This window comes from Ischnura elegans, chromosome 12 (genome assembly GCF_921293095.1).
Source record: "Ischnura elegans chromosome 12, ioIscEleg1.1, whole genome shotgun sequence".
In the NCBI taxonomy this organism is placed as follows: domain Eukaryota; kingdom Metazoa; phylum Arthropoda; class Insecta; order Odonata; family Coenagrionidae; genus Ischnura; species Ischnura elegans.
In genome coordinates, this window is record NC_060257.1 from 56,272,518 (window position 1) to 56,297,019 (window position 24,502).

Genomic DNA, 24,502 nt, shown 5'->3' on the forward strand with positions numbered 1-24,502 from the left:
CTGAATCCTAAGATTGTTTTGATGCAGCCCTGCTTCTGACATATATACAAATGAGGATTTTTTATAAATAATTTGCCAAGTAATTTTTCTGTTAATTATTTGGATAATATCTGATGATGAATTCAGAGAAATCATGGAATTTCCGAAAAGATGTGGTTTTGATGTCCTATTTGTTCCATAAAATGTGATAGGTGTGTGTTTGTAAGAACTGATAATGAGCAAATCTGGTGGCCCATCATATAAAAATGTTGATGAAATTTCCAGGCAGTCCTTTTATAAGACAGACTATGCTGCGAAGTAATATGGTAATAAATAAATAAACTTGTACCAACTCATTAATAAATTTATAATATTTAATTAATGAGTTGGTATTATTGATAATATTAAATTTATAATATTTATTAATGAGTTGGTGCAAGGAAAATTATTCTTTAATAACTATTTTATATACAGTGGAACCTCGATAAAACGACACCCCACGGTGCACCAATAAACACTCGCTACAGCGAATTGTCGCTTTACCGGAGGTGGTGAAAATGATAGCCAATATACCTCATATTACTCCTTTATTTTTATTTTCTCGCTTGGACGTGTTTGGTGTTTTTTTGGCCACGGTGTGTTCCATCAAATGCTTTCTATTCATGCAACTCATGGACGTACGGGTATGCTGACGACTGCTTTCTGCCGCCCGAGGAACAAAAGAAGATCAAGCATTCGCGAATGCTAATGCCACAATATTTTCACCAAAATTAACTGCTTCTTTATCGAACGACAGTTTACCACATAAATTTGAGACTAAGCACTCCATTAACTTCGTTTCTAAGAGATCGCTAGCGATTACAGAGATTAAGGAGTCTTGGTGTAAGTTTTTCCGGCGGTGAAACCCTCGCTATGGCGAGAGCCAACACCAAAAGGGCCTCGTAAAAACGAAATTTTTAACATGCGTATTATAGGATCAATTGACGGTGCATCGGCTATCTCTCGTAATAGCGGGGGTCTCGCTATAGCCCGTACTCGCTTTAACGAGGTTCCACTGTATTAAGACTTAATTTTAAAAGCTCAGATTAAAGAAGTATACCATGTTAGAACCCTATTAAGAAATGTTTGTAGGTTCTAAGAATTAGAAACAGTTCAAGAATTCTTCTTGGGTTCTAGACCAGGTTTACTCTGTCATATCGACCAACGTTATGGAAAATGACTTGTCTTCCATTTTCAAGGCATGTTCCTGAATGTCCAATTTCACACTGAACCGAATCGATTGTTTTGAGAGTACAACAATAAGGCTCAGGTGTCTTGCGATTGGCTGATGGTCTTTATTGTTGTACTCGCCAAACTGTCTATTCAGTCCAGTGAGAAATTGGATATTCAGGCAGTAACACACCTGAAAAATGGATGACAAGTCATTTTCCAGAACGTAGGTCAATACGACTGAGTTAACCGGGTGTTTAACTCGTGAAGAATTCCAGAATGTTATTCATGAGGAAAAATTAAATTGGTTTGAAACTGTTTCATTGATAAGATTTGGCTACTAGGAAAATCAAAGTGAAATCTTTCAGGTGTTAGCCTATGTAAGGACTTATTTAATTTAATAAGAATTTAATAAGTGTTAGTTTTTTAGTGTCCAGTAGCAGCATAAACGGATGAGTTCCGAGGTACATGGCACATCCTTGAACTTTTGTATTTTTGGGGCTCTCCTATTCTGTGTGTATTCGGACTACTGAACAAAATATCCATTTTATGTAGTGTAAATAAGATACCCCGGGGAGAGAAGGGGGGCTATATCCCCTTTAGACCCTCTCTGGATCTGCCACTCCACAGAATCAATTTGAATGTTAACAAATCTCGTCAATTTCTTTTAGGCTCTTCATTCGTGAGGACCCGTGGAGGAAGTCTCGGTAGCTCCAACACAAATGGAGCCAACTTTACTCGATCACGGAGCAGCGGTCCATCGTGGTCGAACCACTCGGGAACTATGCAAGGCTCATCTTTGAAGGTAGCTCGTGGAACTCCTCCCCCTCCAAGGAAATCTGGAGTTGGACCAAGGGGTGGATTAGATGATAGTGAGTCCTCCGACAGGGCTAATGGTCGGGATGAAGGGTCCGAGCGAGGAAGCTAGGGGTGTCTCCGTACCCACCCATTATCCAGTTCACTAGGACGGTGGTTGGGTCTATATGTGTGGCCTCAGTCATGGCTGGGAGTTGGTATTGGTTTGCATCAGTGATTACTGGTGACAAATCACTCCTACCGGAATCACTGGATATGAAAATTAGTGCAAGGACTTACGCTGCGTACACAATGCAAATTATTATATGCATTGCGTGTGAGCAGCCCTAAATAATGTTGATAAATAAAGAAGAGTACCGGTTGAAGTGGTAGAATTTTATGACATTATTTTACAAACTTGAAGTTTCTTATCTGCTTCTGAAGTTGATGATGGAAAAAATGTGTGTACTAGTGATCAAACTCACAAAGCTTGGTCCTATATCAAAGTCTCTGGGAATTAATGTCTAACAAATTAACAATCATGATGGATTTTAATGTTCGTAATCCTTATGGGAAAATTGATTTCTTGTAGGCTACTCAGACATGTAGTGCGTTTTGCAGAATTCAAACAAGAGTTAAGGAGAGGGATAGGATTCCCCTTTCATCATAAATAAATTTTTTATTTGAAATTGCGAGAAATTTTCTATTGTTGTATTTATTGTGAGGTTCTAGGGCAGAATTTTCATTTTACTTTGTATTCATCCTGAAAAATGTCATCAGGTTAAGGCAAAGATCAACTCGCTAGGAGTTAGATTTCTTTGTACCTTTATATTACAAGCCATAAACGTTGATTGAATTATGCAATGCTAATTGAATCGTGAATTGCTTTGTTACTATACTGCCAGAAAACTGCCAATGTAGCTTATCATGATAGCTTCTCCCCCTTTGTGAGAAGCCATTTGTTGGATCAACTTAAGCCGTTGTTGAGAAACTTAATTCAGGTTTAAGTGTTAGTACCCTGTGATAGTGACCCCTGTTGTGAAAATGTTTTTTTTTAATTAGATAGATATTAGTTTTTCATAAAAATATCCTTTTATCTTTTTTGTGTTATGCTCTTAATTACCATCGCTTGATTTTTTAAAGATAGCTTTTCTCTGTATAAATACGGAATATCTCTGGTGATGATTGGCAAAATCTTATTATAATGTTTGTTTCCGTGATTGAATGTAATGTAAATGAATATTATTTTACAGATCAAAGTGAGGGATATGCACCCTTGAATAAAATCAATGGTTTGCCATGATAACAAGAAAACATTAAGTCATGGTAATTCAGAACATCCAGAAATGATGTCTTCCTTTTTATTATTAATGCATCTTCTTGAAGTTCTATTCCTGTCAATGGGAAAATGCATAGCATCTCTAAATTATTGCAAGAAAATTCTCAGAAAAGGCATTGAGGCATATGCATGTAATTGGTCTTGGATGGTATCTTAGGAACCTTTAACTTGCTTTTTTCAAAGGATTTACAAATGACAAGTTAAGTTTCCCTCAGAAATAGCTGCATCTTAAGTTTTATTTACTGTTGTAAAACAGTTTTTCATTTTTGGAGGATCTAAAATTGTGCTAGAAATATTTTTGCATTTTTTCAGACCGATGAAAATCCTTATTTACAAACTAAGCTGTCATTGAATTCCTGACGTGATCAGGGAGATTTTGCCCTGAGAAACTGCAGACTAGGAAGAGGAGTGGTGTTTTAATCTTCTATTTCATATTTATATTATTATTTCCCACAAAACCAAAAAATATTAATTAATAGGCTTGCCGATGGCCATGTATCATAAATTCCTTGGGATAACTTTTATTTTTTTTCTCCCTCTGTAGCTTATTGATGGTTAAATTTTCATAAACACCTACCTGCATAAATATGCTGCCATTTAAACTTTATTAATAAGCCAATCTTAAGGGATGTGGGCAATTTTGTGTTACCTTGTGTGTGGTTACTTTGTGGCTTGACTTATTCGTTGAAAATTTCCATTTGGTTCCCTGTCATTAAAGTTTCATGCTAGTGTGATTCTGGTTGCCACAAGAATGAAAAAAAAGTTTCTTGGATCCCGTGGAATCATTTGTTTGAAAACAGTACATGGGCATCCTAAAATAAGTTGTACTTCGTGTGAATGTGTGTTATTTTAGTTGGTATGTTTGTGTCATTACTAAAAACTTCATATTGTATATATAATATATTAGACTTTGTATAATAAATCTGTAAAGGCTGGTTGAGATTGGTTTATATGCCACTTTTGGTCTAGTTTTTTTCCTTTTTTTTTCAAATCTAGACGTCACCTTCCTCTGGTTCTATATCTCCGGGGGAGTGAAGGTATACTTCTTCAAAAGTTATTCTAACTTCATATGCATGCATCATATTTTACATGCAAAATGCACTCAAATTTATTATCCTTGGTTCAAATACTGAATTGTACAAATAGCATCCAATGTTTACTTAAAGCATTCTTAAACCTCAAAAAATCAATACATGAAAGCAATGTTGCTAATATGACATGACTCATGCATTTGTGATACATTGTCAGTAGTTGATATTTCCATTAACTGCCATCATGGATTTAGAGAAAGACTCACCGTACATGTGCATCATTCTTCATTGTTGATCAAATTTGTTGTGACGATAAAAGGTTCAAGATGGGGCTCCTGGAGTGGTTGACAGTTTTTTAGTTCATCTGGACAAATTACCCAATGCAATAGGTTCTTGTGGACATAAAACATTTTGCCAATATAGTGAAAAAATATGCTCATCTTGGCAGAACTATTTTTCTGAGTGATAATGTATTGTGAGAGTGCAAGGAAAAAAAGTGCTTTCATAACTTGATCATCTTGTCAGCAACATTACCACCATTTCAATCAGGAAAAATTATTTCCTATTCCTTTTGAGGTTCACCCTATGATTAAAGATGAGTTGGATAAATATCCTCATTCCAAAGTGATCATATTATAATGTAAACATTTATGTATGGCATAACTATTTATGAGTGTTTCTGATGAATCAATGAGGGAAGTTATGATTATAGTTGTATGAGTAGTCAGTAGGCTATACTGCCAGGGCTGCCTTAAACTACTGACTTGTGATTGGGTTGCAGCGGCTTCATGAAAACATATATCAGTGTACTTGTGTGTTATTATGTGTCTGCACGGATTTTAGCAGAGCCGCTCAGGGATAGGATGCAATCACAGTTTCCTTTCCTTGTATTTAGAATGAATATACATTTTCCTATGAATATGCTCAATTATTTTAAGACATGATATTACCACCCTCAGTAGGTTGCTCCAAGACGAACAAAAATTATCAATTGCAACATTTACTCGTGGAATGATGAAAAAAAAACCTTCCATGTAATGGTCATAAAAGATTCCCTATGAAACTTTGTCTGATGATGGGTCAGCCTTGCATTTGTGGAATACAGGAATCAGATACCTCAAAGTTTCTTTATTGATGTCATGCTTAAACTTATGTTGTTTAAAGGGTGGTGTTCTGTGGGAACCCTCCAAAACTTAACTTCCTTCCCATCAGAACCAAATATTGCAGGTTGAGATGAATTATTGAATCTGATACACCCCTGGCTTAATGAGGGATGAGCTCTACCTTATTCGTGATGGTGGCCACGTTGATGTTAGAGGGTAATTCTCGACTCCTTCGGCTTCACAGAGCAGTGGTATGCCATTTTCAAATATAACCAAGATGAAATCTTGAGTTGGCCTCCTGGCATGCATATGACCTATCTGATGTGGTAATATCATGACTTTGGCTTTCTTTCACCTACATGAGTTTCACCTATCATTATATTTGGCAGAAAGAAACATAGTGGATGCATTTATAATGCATGTTATTACATTTTGATGTATACTTGAGAGAAATTCTATTCAGGATGATAGGTTTCGGTAAATAATGCTATAATATTATTTATCAGGATATAATGAAATAGCAGAAAAACTTATTCTTTAAATATTGAAATGAAGAATAGAATCAAGCATTTTTAATTTAAAAGTGAATGGCAATTTTAACAAAAAATCAACAATATTACATTGTATAACAAAATATAGGTGATTCATCCTCATGAGGTAAATTAAAAATGAATGTGTTACTTTCAAAACCTAACAGGTTTTTCAATTTCCTCCTTGAATGAGAGATGGTCAGAAAATCTTTACTTTTCTTTGTTACTTGATTATAGTTAACATTTCATAAGTATTCCAAGCAGCCAGTAATGAAAGGACTGTACTCATATGAGAATTTTACTTCTCAAAATCATATTTCATGCACAGCAGGTTATAGCATAATGCATTATTTTACCTAGCGACTCAAAAAACACCTGTGAGCATTAAAGATTGCATAATTATTGATGTTATATACTTCTTACAGTATGAGGTTTTTCTTGGAATAATAAAAGCATAACAAAATAGACCATCCTCAACATTTAACATACCAATCAGGAATGAGAGAAATCCATTCAAATAAAAGATTTGAAAGCAAAAATTTTAGGATAGAAAACAGAGTATACAGAAATAGCAAATAGGAATACAAGTATTCAGTGAGCAGATAGAAATCCCTTCCATTAACTAAGGGCGCCTATAAGGCTTTATTAATTTTAATACTTAGTTAACAGCAATGTTATCATTCTCATCCATATTAACCATTCTTAACTTCTGCCCTGTTACTGTAAGTGCCCTTCACTATGATAAGCCAAGTGAAGGTGCATTATACACAGCTTTTTCCAGTCCTGTTACAAACTTAGTTGGTTATTATGAACAAACCTATTTACATTTTTGAGTTTATTAGCAAACTTAATGATTCTCATGCATACATCTGTACTACTCTCAGTCACTTAAAGATTAAATATGTATGTATAATAAAAATATTATTTAACGACATTGAATCCAGTGACCTAAATTCCTAATTATGAGGTAAATAACTTAACTGATGATTTGAGCTCTTAATTTTTATTAAAAAGCTGAATGAATGATTGCATAATATTTTAGATGTTAGACCAAGTAATACAGGCCCTAATGCCTCCCGGGAAGTATTCTCCTTATAAAATCAGTTTTGGTTGCATTCCCAGAATGAAAAAAAATTAACCTTCTAAAATGGGTTTTTAAGTAATTAACTGCTGCCTAAATGTCAAAATATAGACTTCACGGCATTGAGGTTGGCTGAATTAGTTGACATTAATTAATTGCATAAACATTTTTTTTTTTTTTTTAAATGGGACTTTGTTTCTCACTATGGGTCCTTAGACTGCAGCCTAGATAAAACATTCTCATAATGTAGCCCATATTTTATGTATCACAAAATTTATTACAACTATGAAAAGATTGATAGAATACTGACAACCTCAAACATAATTCACCCATATTTTACAACCAACTAATTTGCTTTTTTTACCCGTTAATTATAAATAAATTTTGGTATTCCATGTGTTCAGAATTCATGCCGTATGAATGGGCATCTCTCATTATGTAAACAGAAGTATTTAACTTGGTTATTCACTTCTAGCATGAATCAACTAACCAATTAATAGCTAATGGCAGAAAGATTCAACTGCGCAATAACTACTGCAAATAAAATTATAAAATAAATTCAATTGCTTAAAAAATAAACCAATAAATTAAGACATCTTCAAAAAAATAAAGACATTTCTCATATGTACAGGGCTCTACACTTTAAAAAAATAGTGACTAATCAATGAACTTCAATTCTTATCCAATAATAAACATAACCATGAATATAGTGAGGTGAATTCTGAGGTAAGTTCTGAACGTCTACTACCCAAGGATTTCATACCAATTAAATTCATGCTACCGAATTGCTGTTTGATAAGTAATCAACTGCCACAGCATTTTGCTGAGGATTGTGACTGGTTTTTATAATAAAATTTAATTTAATCCAGAAATCTACGGATTGTGGTCAAAACTCCAATAAATTACAACTGAAAATAATAAACCACTCATCTATACGAGCAATCTTCCTACTCACATTCTTTTTACAAATAGTGACCACCTCGAGGAATCATTAACAGTAAAAACTTGAGGGCATCATGTGAAGAGGAGAGAACATTCCTTAAATGTTATCACGAAGAACCAACCATTACATATCTAAAGATACAACACCAACACACACGAGTGTGATTTGTAATTAGTATAATCATTGAGGGTGATCGGTAAAAAGAGGATATTCAAACTGGAAAATCAGGGAAGAACAAATACACTTTCATATACATAGGTACAAGGAAATTTCTCGATGTTTACAATTCTGTCATGAAAACGATCGATTTCCTTGGATCAGGCAACCAGGAATTGGATGCACTAGGTCTCTACTTCTCGGACTCAATGAATTTCCATCTACACAAGGGATAAGGCATTTAGCATATGTGCTACAAAAGAGTGACCATAAGAAATGTTTCCCTGCCTTATGTCCCCACTATTTCCCACAAAACTAAATCCTTTCCTCGCTCATAGTTGAAATACTGAGGAAAATCAATTTTGAGGCGAGTGGAGTGAGACCACAGGGGAGATCTCTGTAGGCAGGACAAGAAATGCTCATAGCAAGGAGCAACAGAATCCAAATCTGCTGTAGTGAAAACATACCTAAAATAAATTGACAAGAATAAGTTATGCTCGTTCACTTCTGCATAATTTTGTAGGCTGCAGACCCACTCTAAAAGTCAAATCAGACAAAAACTCTTATGTATAACTGATAACTTCAAGCTTATCTACGTGAAAGATTTCCATTATTGAAAATAATGATAATAAATTATGCAAGGTTCACTTTATGCATTTTAACAGGCATGACCCATAGGTACATTGTCACATAACTAAGTTCCAGTCTTGACAATTAATATTCATGGAGTGAATCTAACCAATTGTTATTATTTATTTTCCAAATACTAAATGGCTGGTGATTCAAGGAGTGTTAAGCATCCCAACATTTTCCCCTTCAGCAAGAATCTGTCAACCATTTATAATGGTAGAAAAAGGTTAACAAGAAAAACTGCAATTGCTACCAGTTTTCAAAACTGACTTGATTACATGACATTCGAAAAAGATATCTTGCTAGAAGATTTTTAAAAATTAAACCCTGTAGAGCATATGAAGAAATCCATGGTGCCATAAGAACACAGAAATTAGCTTGCAGTGAATCAGATTAAGCTGCATACAATTTCAAAAAACTGTTAATGTGTTTACCGTCAATCTAATGAGATTAAAGAGTCGACACTTACAGACAAGTTAGATGTGTGAGGAAGATTAATTTGCAATACGCTTACACACAAGCATTATTCACACCAACCTAAATAGTTATGAGAGAATGTATGTAATTGATTCTCTAGGCAACATATGGCTGATGGCCATAAAATTATGATCCTGACAAAGTGGAAAAACTATGACCGCAGAAAGGAAATGGAGGCCCATCTGGATGCTTCACATAGATTTGGATGCAACAGGAAATCTGTCCACCAACTTACTGATCCATCAGATGACAATGACGAATAAAACTATTTGAAGGACTTCAGATTTATGCCAACAGAAAATTTCCTTCTGAGGAACTAAAGGAAGAGGTACTGCATGTAACAAGCAACTTTGCTTACAGTCACATTTATGGGCGTTAACACCCAGGAGGTCTGGGGTGATCGGGGGCCCTCAGCTGGGGCTTACGATGGGGCCCACCTTACCGTGGGATTCAGGGGTCCCACCCCGAAATTTAATTTTAGAAAATAACATGCCTGGAAACATATTTTGATGCTATTCTGGCTATTAAGTACTGGACAAGATTTAATAAAAAAATGTCAATTTCGAAAGAGAAAATACCATGAAAATAGAGAATTTCACAGCTAATAAAATTCAAAAATGTATAACGGTTGTACTGTCTATTTAGTTAATAAAGTTCCTTAAAACTGCACTGAAATTAAAAATCCTCCAAAATAAACTTTTGGAATAACCCTTTCAAACATTATGTTCTCTAATCTTCTCACACCTTTATTTTATTAATTTTTCATATTACGCTATTTAAAGCTGGAAACTGATTCATTGATTGGGTGATTGATACAAATTAGCAGCCCAAACTGTGATAGGTGTGGGTATATGGAATATTGGACGTAAAAGTAAAAAAAAATTCATCGGGAGGAAAAATCTGAAAAGTTGAAAAAGTCGATTAGTTTTCGAGATATATCGACTTGAATTAACATGGGAGCCTTATGGGACTACAACTTTATCGCTTTTATTTTGTACTTTTAAACGCCCGAGGAACATGATATTCAATGGACATGGACTAGATTTTTTGGTCGATTTTTTGGTGTGGTTGTCATAGCGACGAATTGATATTTAGTATTTTTTATTACTGTTTGAATGCTCTCAATGCTTTTCTTATGGGAAAACTTTAGGAATTTCTTTGACCAACTTGCAATAATCGCACGACAAATTCCTTTGCCAAAAAGTTAGATAATTCTTTGGTTAATTTTTTGGCTATCTTAAAATTTTCGTACGTCGAAACAATTCCGAGGAATAAACGATTTCGATTTTCCATTGTAGAGGTGGTCGAATTTTCAATCTTGGATTTCGGCGTTGAGACATGTGCCATATGAAAATTTGGAATCTCCAAGAAAAACCGTTAGAGGGTTCTCCGAACCCTCACGTTTGAGCTTACTTTCGCCGTATCCCTCTTGGTTAATTAATAATTAAATTCCGAAAAATGTCCTGCAAGCGAAAAATCATTGTCGCCATTTTTTTGTGGAGCATGCAATCTTGAATATCTTAGCAACCGTTTAAGCTAGAGGAATGAAATTTTCAGATAAATAATATTATTAAAATGGTCAACTTTTGCAATGATGATCATTCCGCTCGATCGATTCATGTGCGAGTTATATCGATACGAATCTCCTTGGATACGCTTTAATCGCTAATAACTTTTTTATTAATCAAGTTTTGAACATGAATGTCATACAAAATACGACTGAAAATGTCATTCATCCGACAAAAGTTAAATCAGGCGAATCGATTGATTAGACTCGAAGTTATGATCGCTACAAGGTTGTATTCGATTGAGCCATTTTTTGGGCTTATTTACATAGTTACGGAAATAAAAATTTTAACAATATGTAGGGAAAAAAATGAATTATGCGCACACATAAATTATTTAGATGAATTATGTTTCCTAATGAAGATACATCGATTTGAATTTATATCTTTTTGTATTAGGCCCCCGTAAGAAATACACGCATCCCGTCCAATTACGTCACCAATATAAGAACATAGGCTAAATTTTGAAAGCGGGGATATTAGAGAAGGCAGGGATAAGGGAGTGACCATAGAAGGGATATCAATAGGATTGCGGATTTTACAGTACAGATGTCAGCAGCGTCTAAAGTACGATTCGATTAGTATAGCAAATACGCAAATTGGCATAACTTGATAAGTGTGTACGTTGGACCAATGAAACTTGGTAAACAGGTACATCTTGGTATTCCTCACGATACTCTATAGTAGTATGTTTTGTATTCAGTCTCACGTTCGATATATATCGAATCTACTTTTTCTTAAAATATATCGAATTGCTATAACATATAGGATTTTACATCCAAGGACATAGTTTACTAGGGATTAAATAGTAGATACCCATTGACTGGATTTAAAACCAATAGCCTTGCGGATTTTACAGTACAGATGTCAGTATGATCGAAAAATCGATTCGATTATTATAGCAAATACGTAAATGGGCATAACTTCAATAGATTTACCGTTGGATCAATGAAATTTGGTGATTGGGTACATATTGGTATTCCTCACGATGCCCAATGAAAATTTGTTTTGTACGTAGTCTCACATTCGATATATATCGAATCTACTTTTTCTTAAAATGTATCGAATTGCTATAACATGTAGGATTTTACATCCAAGGACATAGTTGACTAAGGATTAAATAGTAGATACCCATAGACTGGGTTTTAAACCTATAGGATCGCGGACTTTACCGTACAGATGTAAGTATGATCGAAAAATCGATTCGATTATTATAGCAAATACGTAAATGGGCATAACTTCAATAGATTTACCGTTGGATCAATGAAATTTGGTGAATGGGTACATATTGGTATTCCTCACAATGCCCAATGAAAATTTGTTCTGTACGTAGTCTCACATTCGATATATATCGAATCTACTTTTTCTTAAAGTATATCGAATTGCTATAACATGTAGGATTTTACATCCACAGGCATAGTTGACCAGGTATTAAATAGTAGATACCCATAGACTGAAAATGAAACCAATGGGATTGCGGACTTTACCGTACAGATGTCAGTATGATCGAAAAATCGATTCGAATATTATAGCATATACACAAATTGGTATAACTTGAAAAGTATACCCGTTGGACCAATGAAATTTGGCGAATGTGCACATCTTGGTAATCCTCACACTGCCCAACAGAAATATGCTTTGTATGTTGTCTAACGTGCGATATATATCGAATATGCTTTTCCTTCAAATATATCGAACCGCTATAACATATAGGATTTTACATCCAAGGGCATAGTTGGCCAGGTATTGTATAGTAGACTGAAAATTAAACCAATAGCATTGCGGATTTTACAGTACAGATGGCAGTGTAATCGCAAGATCGATTCGATTATTCTATCAAATACGCAAATTTGCAAAACTTGATTAGTTTATACGTTGGACCAATGAACTTTGGCAAATGGGTACATCTTGGTATTCCTCACAATGCCCAAATGAAACATATTTTGTGTATAGTCTCACGTTCGGTATTAATCGAATCTACTTTTTCTTAAAATATATCGTATTGCTATAACATATAGGATTTTACATCCAAGGACATAGTTGACCAATATAATTATGTGGAAGATAGCCATAGACTGTAAGTTAAATCAATAACATTGCGGATTCAACAGTACAAATGCCATTATAATCGAAGAATGGATTCGATTATTATAACAAATACATAACATTGGCACAAGTTGAATAGTGTATCCGTTGGACCAATTAAATTTGGTGAATGGGTACATCTTGGTCTTCCTCACAATGCCCAATGGAAATAGGCTTTGCGTGTAGTCTCACGATCTATATATATTGAATATGCTTTTTCTTAAAATATATCGAATCGTTATTACATACAGGATTTTCTACCCACGTGCATAGTTGACCAGGAATTTTAGGGTTGATGATCGAAGACTGGAACAGGATTGCGAATTTTCAATACACGTGTCAGTATACTTGATAATTCGATACGATAATGATAGCAAATATGCCAAAGCTATTTTTTGAAATTGGAATATCTTGAGAATAACTATTTTTTAGTACCAAAGAAATTTGGGGAATCGTTACAATTTAGTATTTTACACACTGCATTATGGACATATGTTTTGCGAGTGGTATATCTTTATATATTTATCTAAGGAATCTGCGTTTCATTTTCAAGTTTCGCTTATCACAACGCTTTTGGACTTTAAGAGTTGAAAAGTAACCACAAAATCATCACTGTCTTGAAATTTTAAAAACCTTATTCCAATTATGTCTCAGTACTAAACTTAGCCTATTCAAATAATGAACTATCCGTCAAATGAAATCATATTGAAAATAACAAATAATTTCAAAAGTAAACAATTAAGTTCCTTACCCTTTCAAAAACCGGCAGGGAAATTTTTGAATATTTTAAACACTTATGGACACAATACTCGACAACACGTGACACAACAATGTTCCCACCTTCCTAATTACCCGCTTGAAGAATTCAAGCACCCAATCGACTCGTTATCTTTTTCAACCGAGTGTGCTGTAAATAAAGCAATTAATAAAAATGTAAAATTTTATTAACGCAAAATACTTAGGTTAAAATAATCTGAAAAAGTTTCTATTATGACTTTGATATGCGCTTAATGATAGAAGCGAGGGTTGTGTGGGCCCCGAAGCTCGGGGCCCTCGGCGATCGCCGACCAACCGACCTGGCCAGACCACCACTGTAAACACCGTTAATTGATAAAATTTGGTGGCGTACCTAGTCTAAATAAGAGTACCTCTTTTCTGGATGTTAAAAATATCTGGCGTACCATAAATTGTTAAATGCAAGGAGTGTCATAATTGCAAGTGATATTAGTAGTTGAGCATTCAAGCAGTGGAGGATTAGGGGGGGCGGCTACCCCTCAAGGTAGCCCCTCATTATTTTTCGAAAAATTGAAAAGATTGAAATATTTAATGTGGCTGCCCAGGGGCAGATCCACGATTTCCAGGGGGGGGGGGGGGGGGGGCACAAGGATACCTCGTAATACAAAATGAACACAATGATAATGGGACCGTATTAAAAATCTTGCATATTTTTTAAGGGTCTGGGGGGGCACGTGCCCCTGTGGCCCCCTTCCCCCCCCCCTAGATGCGCCTATGTATCTACATCCACATAATACCCCGCAAGCCGCCTAAAAGGCATGTGACAGGGGGTGTTAGGATACCCGAGATCCGCCTATGTGGCTATCCAAAGATTTTATTTCACCCGCTCAACAATGTTTAAAAATAATTCTTGAATATATTTTGAAATCAGTTGTCTATGCATATCAGAACTCCATCCAAAATCAAAATTGAGAGCAAAATCCATCTACATTGATAGGACATGTAGAACTTCAGCAATCAGAAATATCTAGGTGCACTCTGCATTACTGTTATGTAATACAATTCTCAATTGAATAGTTGTTAAAAAAAATAGATGCACTGAATACATACATATATGAAAATACCTTGAGGAAATGAGTGACATGCTGCATGTTAGGTTAACAATATTCTTTGATCTTGAGTAGCTGAAGAAACAAATCCTAAACTACTGCTTAGATCAAGGTAGCCACTTGCCATTTATTTCTTATACAGTTACCTGTGTAACTATGAATAGAGGCATCAAAAACTTTGGCATACAATCAGCTGCTGATGCATCCTTGAATAAACTTTAAATAAAATAAAAATTTGGAATAGTCTCCACCAAAATTTTTTGTAGCCAGGTATCAAATCTAAAGTACAAAGTTTCATTGAAAAAATACAATACCAACGAATACTAACCCAATAAATATATATGTATGCCAAACTATTGACCTCAGAGAGAGCAAAATTTGTTATTAGTTTGCAGGAGATAGTGAAAAGGAGAACTTTGTCAATTGTTAATTATCATTTTTCAGTTGAATTCGATTTCCAGATAAGATGATTTCTTAGTTGTTCAACCCTCCCAAAATGTAATGCCACTCCAATATATCCCACACCTGAATTCTACGTAAACTGTTTCCTAATGAAAAATAAAATTTCAAAGTTTTATAATCTAGTTTGGAAACTGACCACTCTGGCTCCCAAAAGGAAGAAAATAGCAATAGGTTACTATTATGTAGCTGTTATGAAGAGCTGTATTGTTTCTAGGATATTTTCTATAGTTCCTATTACATTCCTCACAATGTAAGTATGGGAAAATTCAAACAATAGAATACTATTCTAAGAAATAAGAATGGAAAGCTCAATCATGAACAATCACATATATTTAATGCATTAAGTACATAAGTTGCAAGTAAAAATAATCACAGCCATTCAATATGAAATGAAAAACATCACTGAATCTTTTTGTTTTATGTTAATACTAACAAAAATTAAAAGTGTTTTGTATGAATTATTTCTATGTATAAATGATGAGATTCAAAAAACCAAAGCAACTTACTATGGTATGAACTTAAGAGCAACACAAAAGACAAAATATCAAATCCACCCAATATCATTACATTTCACAATGGTTTTTAAAAGAAGCAAAAAAAGGGTACAAATTCTAACCTCACATACTTACCTTTTTTCCATAGCTAAATATGCCTTCCTTTCTTTCCCATATCCCACCAAAAGGCGGCAAAGTGTGTCCAAAAACCCCTCTGAGACATCATTGTCATAAATAACTGAAATACATAAATATTATCAAAAAAATAATTTATTGTATGGGCAATGTAAAATTTATCACCAGAAGTACGTAAAAATCACTATAAAAAATTTCAGCCGCTACAACGCAAGGCCTATTACTTGATGGAATGCAATAAAAGTGAATGTGTGCATCATATTCAAGTTTTCAGTGCTTCTTCCCTTACGTCAAAATTTTTATGTGAACAATAACTTTCAACTAGGTACTTGACCAAATGACCCAAAAAGCAGTGTTGCAGTGTGAAGTTGACTGATGCGGTAAATGTTGCAAAGCTTAAGGGTTACTAAAAGAGTTGATAATGTAATCTTCACCAAAAGATATGGACAACACAATTGTTCAACATTTCTGCATCAAATTTTTACTATATTTCTGAGTCTCTATTTCATGCAAATCGAGATGGAATTACGAGAAGCTACTCCCCTCTCTCCCTACATCCTACATGGTATAAAAATCACTTGCTAAATAATTGATTGAAGCCTATCAGGATGAACTGGGCATGCATTTGGCAACATATATGCCAAAATATTTCTCTTATTTTATCACTTCTGTCTGACTTGGAAATATAGTGAGGCTCTAATATGATGTTCTCAGTGCCACTATCAAAGATATCTATTCTCAATTGTTCAAGCAATCGAAGCCTTACTCTTTAGACGACAATGCTCCTTATTTATATTTTTTATGTATGTATATCTAGGAAAAAATTATTGGCCCACTATGTATTTTTTTGCAGAGGATGTAATCGTTAGTGTGATTGACAATGTCATCCATCATGGCATCAGAAATTAAAAAATGAAACACGTCATTTCCCGTGACTAGTCAAAGCATCTTCAATGACACACATCTATCAAGGTATTCATTCAGTGGAGAACTGATAACTGATATAGGAAAAACTGTCACATTAACAATAGGGTGGTTTCCTTCATCAAAGAAAACGAAAGGCATTGATTGCGATTCGTTACCCACCATTAGTGTATTCATAATATACAAATTATTTCGTTTTAGAAATACCGGGTTAGACGAATGGCAATGGTCCATTTTTATCCTCATTTGAAAAGGGCCAGATTGGCGCCCATGCGATGCCACTCCACGTGACGTCACAGGGACCTAGTTTCTATATGAGAAGATAGGAGTTATACGTCGTCTGAGGTTACCATTGCATGCATGAGGCGCAGAGCTCAGGGAAACATGTCTTAACAATCACTTATTAAAACTGGCTAAGGTCGGAAAGTTTTCCTCGTTTGATAAGTTATTAATAATCCTTATTTAAGCCAAGCGCTACCAGCCAGCAGGGTACTAGGCTAGCCTGCGTCGTATCAGCGCTAAGCCTCGCCTCAAGGTCACCTCGCAGGGCGGGAGGGGGAACCAGAAATACGTCACGCGGAGAGACTTCCCGACATTCATACTTAAGCATCGCGTTTTCGCGCGCTTGAAAATTTTCACTTTTCATTTAATTGCGAAAAATAGATATCGTCATTTAAAAATCTAAAAGCGTGAAATACGTACTCCAGGAGTAATAATCTTTCGATTTAGGCAATAAAAAAATAATAGGAAACCACCCTATTGAATACTTGAGGACTCAGACATAAAAGACAAATGCCACCAAATAAATAGCTAAGATACTAAAATAAGCATTCATTTGCAGAGGGCACAAAAAAACTGGAAGTGTGAAAAAAGTCATGCAAGGAAAAGCATATCCTCCACCATTCAAGAAAAAACTAAGGTTTTCATTTTTAACAGCTAGTTACAATGCAAGTAACTCCTAAATATCATAGAAAAAAATTTACACAGTTTTCCTCTCTGGATTACAGATCAATAGGGTAGTTTCCTTCATCAAAGAAAATGAAATGCAATGATTGCGATTCCTTACCCACTATTAGTATATTCATAATATATAAATTATATGGTTTTAGAAATCCCGATTTTAGACGAATGGTAAGGGTCAATTTTTATCCTCATTTGAAAAAGGCCAGATTGGCGATCATGCGGTGCCACTCCACGTGACGTCACAGGGACCTAGTTTCTATACGAGTAGATAGGAGTTTTACATCGTCTGAGATTACCAATGCATGCATGAGGCACAGAGCTCAGGGAAACATCTCTTAATAATCACACATTAAAAATACCTAAGTTCGGAAAGTTTTCTTCGTTTGATAGGGGAATAATATTCCTTATTTAAGCCAAGCGCTACCACCTAGCAGGGTACTCAGCTACCTGCTAGCAGCCTGCGTCGTATCAGCGCTCAAGCCTCGCCCCAAGGCCACCTTACAAAGCAGCAGGGGGAACCAGAAATACGTCACACGGACTGTTTCCCATCATTCCTACTTAGCTGTCGTATTTTCCCGCGCTTGAAATTTTTCACTTTTCGTTTAATCCCAAAAAATAGATATCGTCATTAAAAAATCTATAAGTGTGAAATTCGTACTCCAGGTTAATAATCTTTCGATTTAGGCAATAAACAAATAATAGGAAACCACCCTATTATTAAATTTAGTGATATTATCTCTATCCACAGATATCCGCTCTCTTCATGCACTTACAGTTTTATGTACAAGTCTCTTGTAAGACCAATTTGGGAATATGGTTCCATTATATGGTCACCCTATCAGATAGGCCACGTTATAACCCTAAATGCTACACAGTTGAGGCTCATAAGACTCATAGGTTGTAAACTGGATTTTGACTACTTTCAAGCCCATGTTGCAATGCTGGAGATCCTATTTGGATTGCAGCCACTGAAGATCAGCCATGACTTATCTGCCCTCATGTTCTCATTTAAAACAGTGAATGACATTATAGACTGCCCTGATCTTCTGAGGAAGGTTGATATCAAGATACCAGCAGGAACAAGTTACAGGAGAATTTTTACCAGAAAATACCAACCTGTCATCTATGCTTATAATGGTGGCTTCTCAAGACTCATTCGCATTGGTGAAGATACAGCATCACACTCAAACTTTTTCGGAATTAGTGCAGTCAAATTCAAGGGATTCTTCTTCTTAAATGATTGGCTTGATATTGATTGGGTGCATGTGTATTTAAACATACTAATTATTTTGCTATTTCCTATCTATATACAGCCGGCGTGGTGACTGACTGACTCATGGATACAAATTCCCAGCCAATTCCAGAAGTGCTGGAGAGCTGAAATTTGGCACGCGTGCGGGGAACCCGAAATGATCCGGAGGAAAAATCCGAAAACCGGAAGTTTCCGCCACGTGTCGTCGCTAGGTCGACAAAATGGCCGAAATCGCGCCTTTTCCGGGGACCGTCTTTTGGTTTTTATTTTACTGCGCGTGGACTGTGCGTGCCACACGAATGATTAATGCATTTTTGTAAAGCTGATAAACGTGGCCATGTGACTGTGTAATGCTCTTAGTTTCATTTTAAGAAAATTGCTGCCAAAATGGCGTCCAAAAATTGGTTTTTCGAAAAATATTTCATAACTTCCGCTCCCCTAGTCGTAATTACAGGTGTAGGATATTGAAAATGATTATTATATATGCTCATAACATAGTCTACGAAATGTAGGTAACGTTTTTCTTTCATCGTCCTTGGTTACTGAGAATAAAATTAAAATATTCCGAAAATCACCGAAAATTACGATTTTCAAAAGATTAACACAAGGTTTTGTCAATTTTAACTCAACCGATTTCTTTCAAACTTTGTAGTTACATACAACTATGCATTGGCTTTCAGAAAACATAAACATTTTAATAATTATTTAATGGATTTAATCGCGAAAAAATAAAAATGGCGGGCACTACACACTTTTTTCAGGGACTGGTTTGCTTTTTATTGTATTACTTTCGAAATATGGATGTCATAGGGCACAATTCTTTTAGACATGACAGTAAATGAATGTGACCATATAGTACCGTCATCTTTTAACCCCCCAAAACCCCCTAAAAAATTAAAATTAGCATATAAGTAGCCTTGTCGGGAACCTTTCGTCACAATTCCGCCGCTTTTCCAATCCTTACCATTCATCGCTACGGAATTGATGTGGACGATTGAAGACCGCTGGCAGTAAAAACCTATAAACCACCGGTAAACCCACATACAGCCCCCCCCCAAAAAAAAATTTCAAATAAGTCTACTTTTTCGGTACTTTTCGTGACTATTCCACCGCCCCCAACGACTCATCCCCCCGAAATTTATGTGAATGGATGGTGACCGCCAGGAGTACACACATTTAAACCCCCGGTATCCCCGTGAAATCCCCCCCAAATGTAAAATGTGTCATTTTGTCTCCTATTTGGGAACTTCTCGCAAACATTACGCCGCACTACCCGTCCCCTCTGAGCTCTAGATCCGGAATATTTGGTGAGGGCGAGCCACCGTAAACCATACGGGAAAAAATACCAGAACACCCCCGATTACCTCCTGGAACATCGCCGAAAAAAAATAAAACAATTTTAAACTCGCCTTTCCGAATAGTTTTCGACACAATTTAACCGGTGTCCCTACCACTTATTAAAACCCCCGATAACCCCGTGAAACCTCCCAAAAAATTTCTAATAAATAGCCTCTCCAGGGAAAAGAATCGTAAGACCACTCTTCCGGTCCCCTAGGACTTATCGGCACGGAATTTATGAGAACTTTTAGTGACCACTGATTTAACACAAGTATAAAACCCCCGGTATTCCGTGAGCCCCCCGAAAAAAAAATGAAAAACTTGCCATTAAGTCTTCTTTTATGGGTACTTGTCGCCACTATTAATCCGTATTGCACTACCTTTTACAATCATCGCTACATGATCACTGTGCACTTTTGGTCACCGCATGCATAACACATTAAAATCCCCGAATCCCCCTGGGCTCCCCTCTCGGTGGGGAAGACCATTTATAAGGGCTAGGCGGAGCAGCCGCGGGGGGGCTCCTCAACCCCAAGGCGGCGAAGCCGCCCCACAACGAGGAACTGGCGTAGGCGAGGGGGAGCTTCAGCAACCCCCGGGCGGCGTAGCCGCCCCGATGTTCAAGCGGCGCAACCGCTGTGGACTCCCCCCACCTCTGGGCGGCGAAGCCGCCCCTTAAACGAATGACGGTGAAACAGTTCCGAAATGCCCTTGCCCTCTGGCACACTAAACCCCCAGGCGGCGAAGCCGCCCTTCAGCGAGGAACGGCGAAGCCGTTCCGAGGAATGAGTGGGGCACCTCCCTACCCCCTGGCCGGCGAAGCCGGCTCCTAGCCGTGTTGAGATTATTCGAACTTCAAAAGTCTTCGAACGACCACAAATGTAGACGGCGAAGCCGGAACCGGGGTTTTAAGGGGCGGAGCCCCTTAACGAGCGCGCGGAGCGTGCGAGTTGTTATTTATATAATTGTTTCTTATTTCAACTTTTTATTACTTCTTGAGTTCAATGTTTTATAATTTTTTTGTGTTTTAACTATAGTTGCTGTATATACTTTGCCATCATGTTATGTTTCTTTATCTTAATATGCTGCTATGTAAATGGTGGATCCATTGAAAATCTTCTATATTATTTCTACTGTATAGATACCTTTTTCTCAACTTATACGCAACCAAACTCTACAAATGAGGTGCCAAAATGCACAGAATTTATCAGAGACCATGCGACGGCATATCTTACTTCCTGAATATTGCCACTGTTTCCTAAAATTAGTTTTTACATAATAAAAAAAAAACAACTAAATATTCCTGACGTTAACGGTGCACAAACTGATACATTTGTTCGTTTGCAACAATATCTCCCATTCTTTAAATAACTTTTACCAAAATGCGGCTGATTCCACATTCAAGTCTCCTGTTGATACGTAAGTACGAGTCATCATGTGCGTTTAACAGAGGATAGTGTAATTACTCCCAATGTTGTGTTTAAAGAGGTCCTCTGACCTCAATTTGTACATGAGCATTCCAATTAATTTTGTACATAAGACCCTGCCTGTTTTGTCTACATTTTAAAATTAGAAACGCGCCTATCCCTCTGTGGACCTGCATTGAAAAGAGCGGGGGAAGCCCTCTGGGAGCGGGTGCAGTACGCTCGTAAATAAATAAATTAAAAATAATAACTTTCATCAATTTAAGAAATGAAACATCCAAAACAATTTTAACTTACCATCAGCAGCAAAAATAACAGATACATTGCTGAGTTTTTTCTTAAGGGTTTCATTCCATTCTTTGTTGAGGAAATCAAGTTCTTCAACTAGAATCTTTCCTGATTCTAACCCAAGAGAACATAAATTCCTCTTAGCATTTGAACGAATGAGGTCCAGTATGTGTCCTCTGTTTAAGTCTAGATAGTAAGAATAAATTTTATTAAAAGTCAAAATAAAAAAAAACAGTTCAACATATGAATGGTTTTTTGCAAAACTTTGAAGAGACGACCTTGAGGCTAACATTAAATCTGTGTGCTTTCAAAACTATGCATCGGTTATTTTAAAAAATAATTATGTTAACTTGAAAATGATTAACGAAAATGAGCAAATGAAGGCATATGAGTGGCATACCTGTACAGATAACTTCAGAACAGAAAAGTGCAGAAACTATGCCTGACAGTCCTGTGCCAGAGCCTAATTCTAAAGCTATTTTATCCTTCAGCAAAGTAGATCCATGATGCAACAAAAAATCAGCAAGCAATAAGGCACCTCTCCAAATTTGTTCACCCACTAGACTGAGGGTAGTTGATACACTATGCTCTGAAAGAAATACAATTTTTATTGAATAAAGTCTGGACTACACAAAACTTAAAAAAAATAGAGTTACACTGGCAGAAATAACTTTTATCAAATATATATTAATCAAAGACTTCCCGAAAAACTTAGCAATATTAAACACAATTAGAGAATAAATAATACCATTCTTCCCTTTCTTGGTTTTGTTCTTTATCTCTGCCGCTGGATTTCTAGTAACAAGTGTGAAACAGAGTGAAGCTTTTGATTCACTTTCATGGATGAGTGGTGAGAAATTACTTCTGGAGAAATAGTAACTAATCCTAAAACCCTTCTGCGGCCCACCAGATTCTAATATTTGCAAATTTCGAGGCACTACAAGTTAATTCTTAAGGCCGTTTTACACGGTACACGGAATTGCGCAGCCTGATGTACGTGTGAAGGCGCAATCTAAATTCCGTTGTGTAAAGCGGTGAATTGCTAGAACACATGTGAGAATGCGTGGATGCGAGACGGCAAAATAGCCCCTGTTCTAATTACGTTCAAGCATTTGCATAATTCCCCGCCTTTTTAGAAATTAATGCAGCTCTAACCTGCGCAATTCCGTGTACCGTGTAAAACGGCCTTTATAGATGGTATGAGTGCTGCCACAATATCAAATGCTAACAGATGAAACTGGGCATGTATAACACTCCTGCCCAGTGTACGTGTACACAGGCAATTCCTGAAAGTGAGAAATGTGGAAAGAGATGGGAATGAGAAAGAACTCGATTTTTCGGTGAACGAAAGAAAATGACTTGTTGCCATACACAGAGGTTGAGAGATAAAGGGAGTGCTCAGGGGTGAGACGAACAATTTCCTTCCTTCTGTGTGACCTTTAATTCCGCAGTAGAAGTAAGAAACCATGGTTATTATGAATGCCCATATATGATAAGAGACCCACTTACTGTTTTTACCTAGCTTTTGAGAAAACTGAAATTCTAATTAAGTGTCAGGAGACGTATGAAGAGTAAGCCACAAAAAAGAAACTCTTAATGGTATCAGGATTTATAGGAGCATTTATAACGGTGGGAAGGCCAATCATGTCAAAAGGTTATGCGACAAAACACGATAAAACGCCACAATTGGTCCTAAAAAATATGTGGAATGGAATATATTAGGCAAACAGATTGCAAACAACGGAAGAGAACACAACACATACCGATTAAAAGACATTCTTCACGATTCACTTCACATCTACGGTGTACAAGATAATCTCCATCTTCATCCATAAAAGGCTCTTTGTGGTGATTATTCTTGAATTCAGCCGGAAACGTGAAGATAAACTTAGCTACGACATCTATTTATGCGAGGAAAAAAATACCCAAGATATTACACACAGTTTGTCATTCATTGAATTGAATACATTATTCCATTGAAATATCTCAGAGAACTACTAACTTTGAGGATTCACAACCGGCTCGGCATTAGCTCTTTCAGTGAAAGGATGAACCTCAGACGTAATCAGGCAATCGGACATGTCAATGTAGCTCATCTGAAATTTGAAGGCCATGCCCAATCGACGTCACTTAATTATAAGGTATATGTTTCGATGATGATAGATAGCATGCAATTTGACGGGTCTTACCTTCGCAGTTATTTTAATGACAAATTTGGGCACTAATATCTCATCTCAAAGACCCAATTCCAGAATATATTATGCTCCAATTCATTTATCTATTTTTGTGCATTCCGCCTGAAACAGTTGCGAAACGATATCGAAATAGGTGAAAAAATGAACTGGTCGCTCGGCGCTAAAAGGAGGAGTTACACTTTTATTACTGGGATAAAATATATTTTATATTTTGATAATGTTTTCAGGAAGGTTGAAATGCATGAGAGACTATAGTCACA

General features: G+C 36.2%; 2 protein-coding genes across 4 annotated transcripts in view; one reads left to right on the forward strand and one right to left on the reverse strand.

Moving 5' to 3' along the window:
- Window positions 1-5,272, forward strand: part of LOC124169599 (polycomb protein suz12-A) — an 89,888-nt gene extending 84,616 nt beyond the window's left edge. For all 3 annotated transcript variants that reach the window (XM_046548238.1, XM_046548239.1, XM_046548240.1), the window contains one exon: window positions 1,860-5,272. In XM_046548238.1, the coding sequence (XP_046404194.1) occupies window positions 1,860-2,116 (257 nt within the window). In that variant the 3' untranslated portion in view covers window positions 2,117-5,272. The remainder of the gene's footprint in view (window positions 1-1,859) is intronic.
- LOC124169600 (methyltransferase-like protein 22) lies at window positions 3,842-24,378 on the reverse strand. Its single transcript, XM_046548241.1, has 7 exons — window positions 24,237-24,378; window positions 24,050-24,143; window positions 23,811-23,948; window positions 22,448-22,636; window positions 22,057-22,233; window positions 15,859-15,961; window positions 3,842-8,633 (listed from the first exon to the last, which is right to left on the reverse strand). Exons 2-7 carry the CDS (start codon window positions 24,141-24,143, stop codon window positions 8,456-8,458), a joined length of 879 nt encoding a protein of 292 aa, XP_046404197.1. The 5' UTR covers window positions 24,237-24,378; the 3' UTR covers window positions 3,842-8,455.
- Between the last annotated feature and the right edge of the window lie 124 nt (window positions 24,379-24,502).

Coding starts and splice junctions, on each gene's coding strand:
- LOC124169600 (XM_046548241.1), bottom strand. CDS start 24,143: ATGAGCTACATTGACATGTCCGATTGCCTGATTACGTCTGAGGTTCAT. Junction 23,949..24,049: donor GCCGGTTGTGAATCCTCAAA/GTTAGTAGTTCT, acceptor TCGCATAAATAG/ATGTCGTAGCTAAGTTTATC. Junction 22,637..23,810: donor TGAAGAATGTCTTTTAATCG/GTATGTGTTGTG, acceptor TATTTCTTTCAG/AGCATAGTGTATCAACTACC.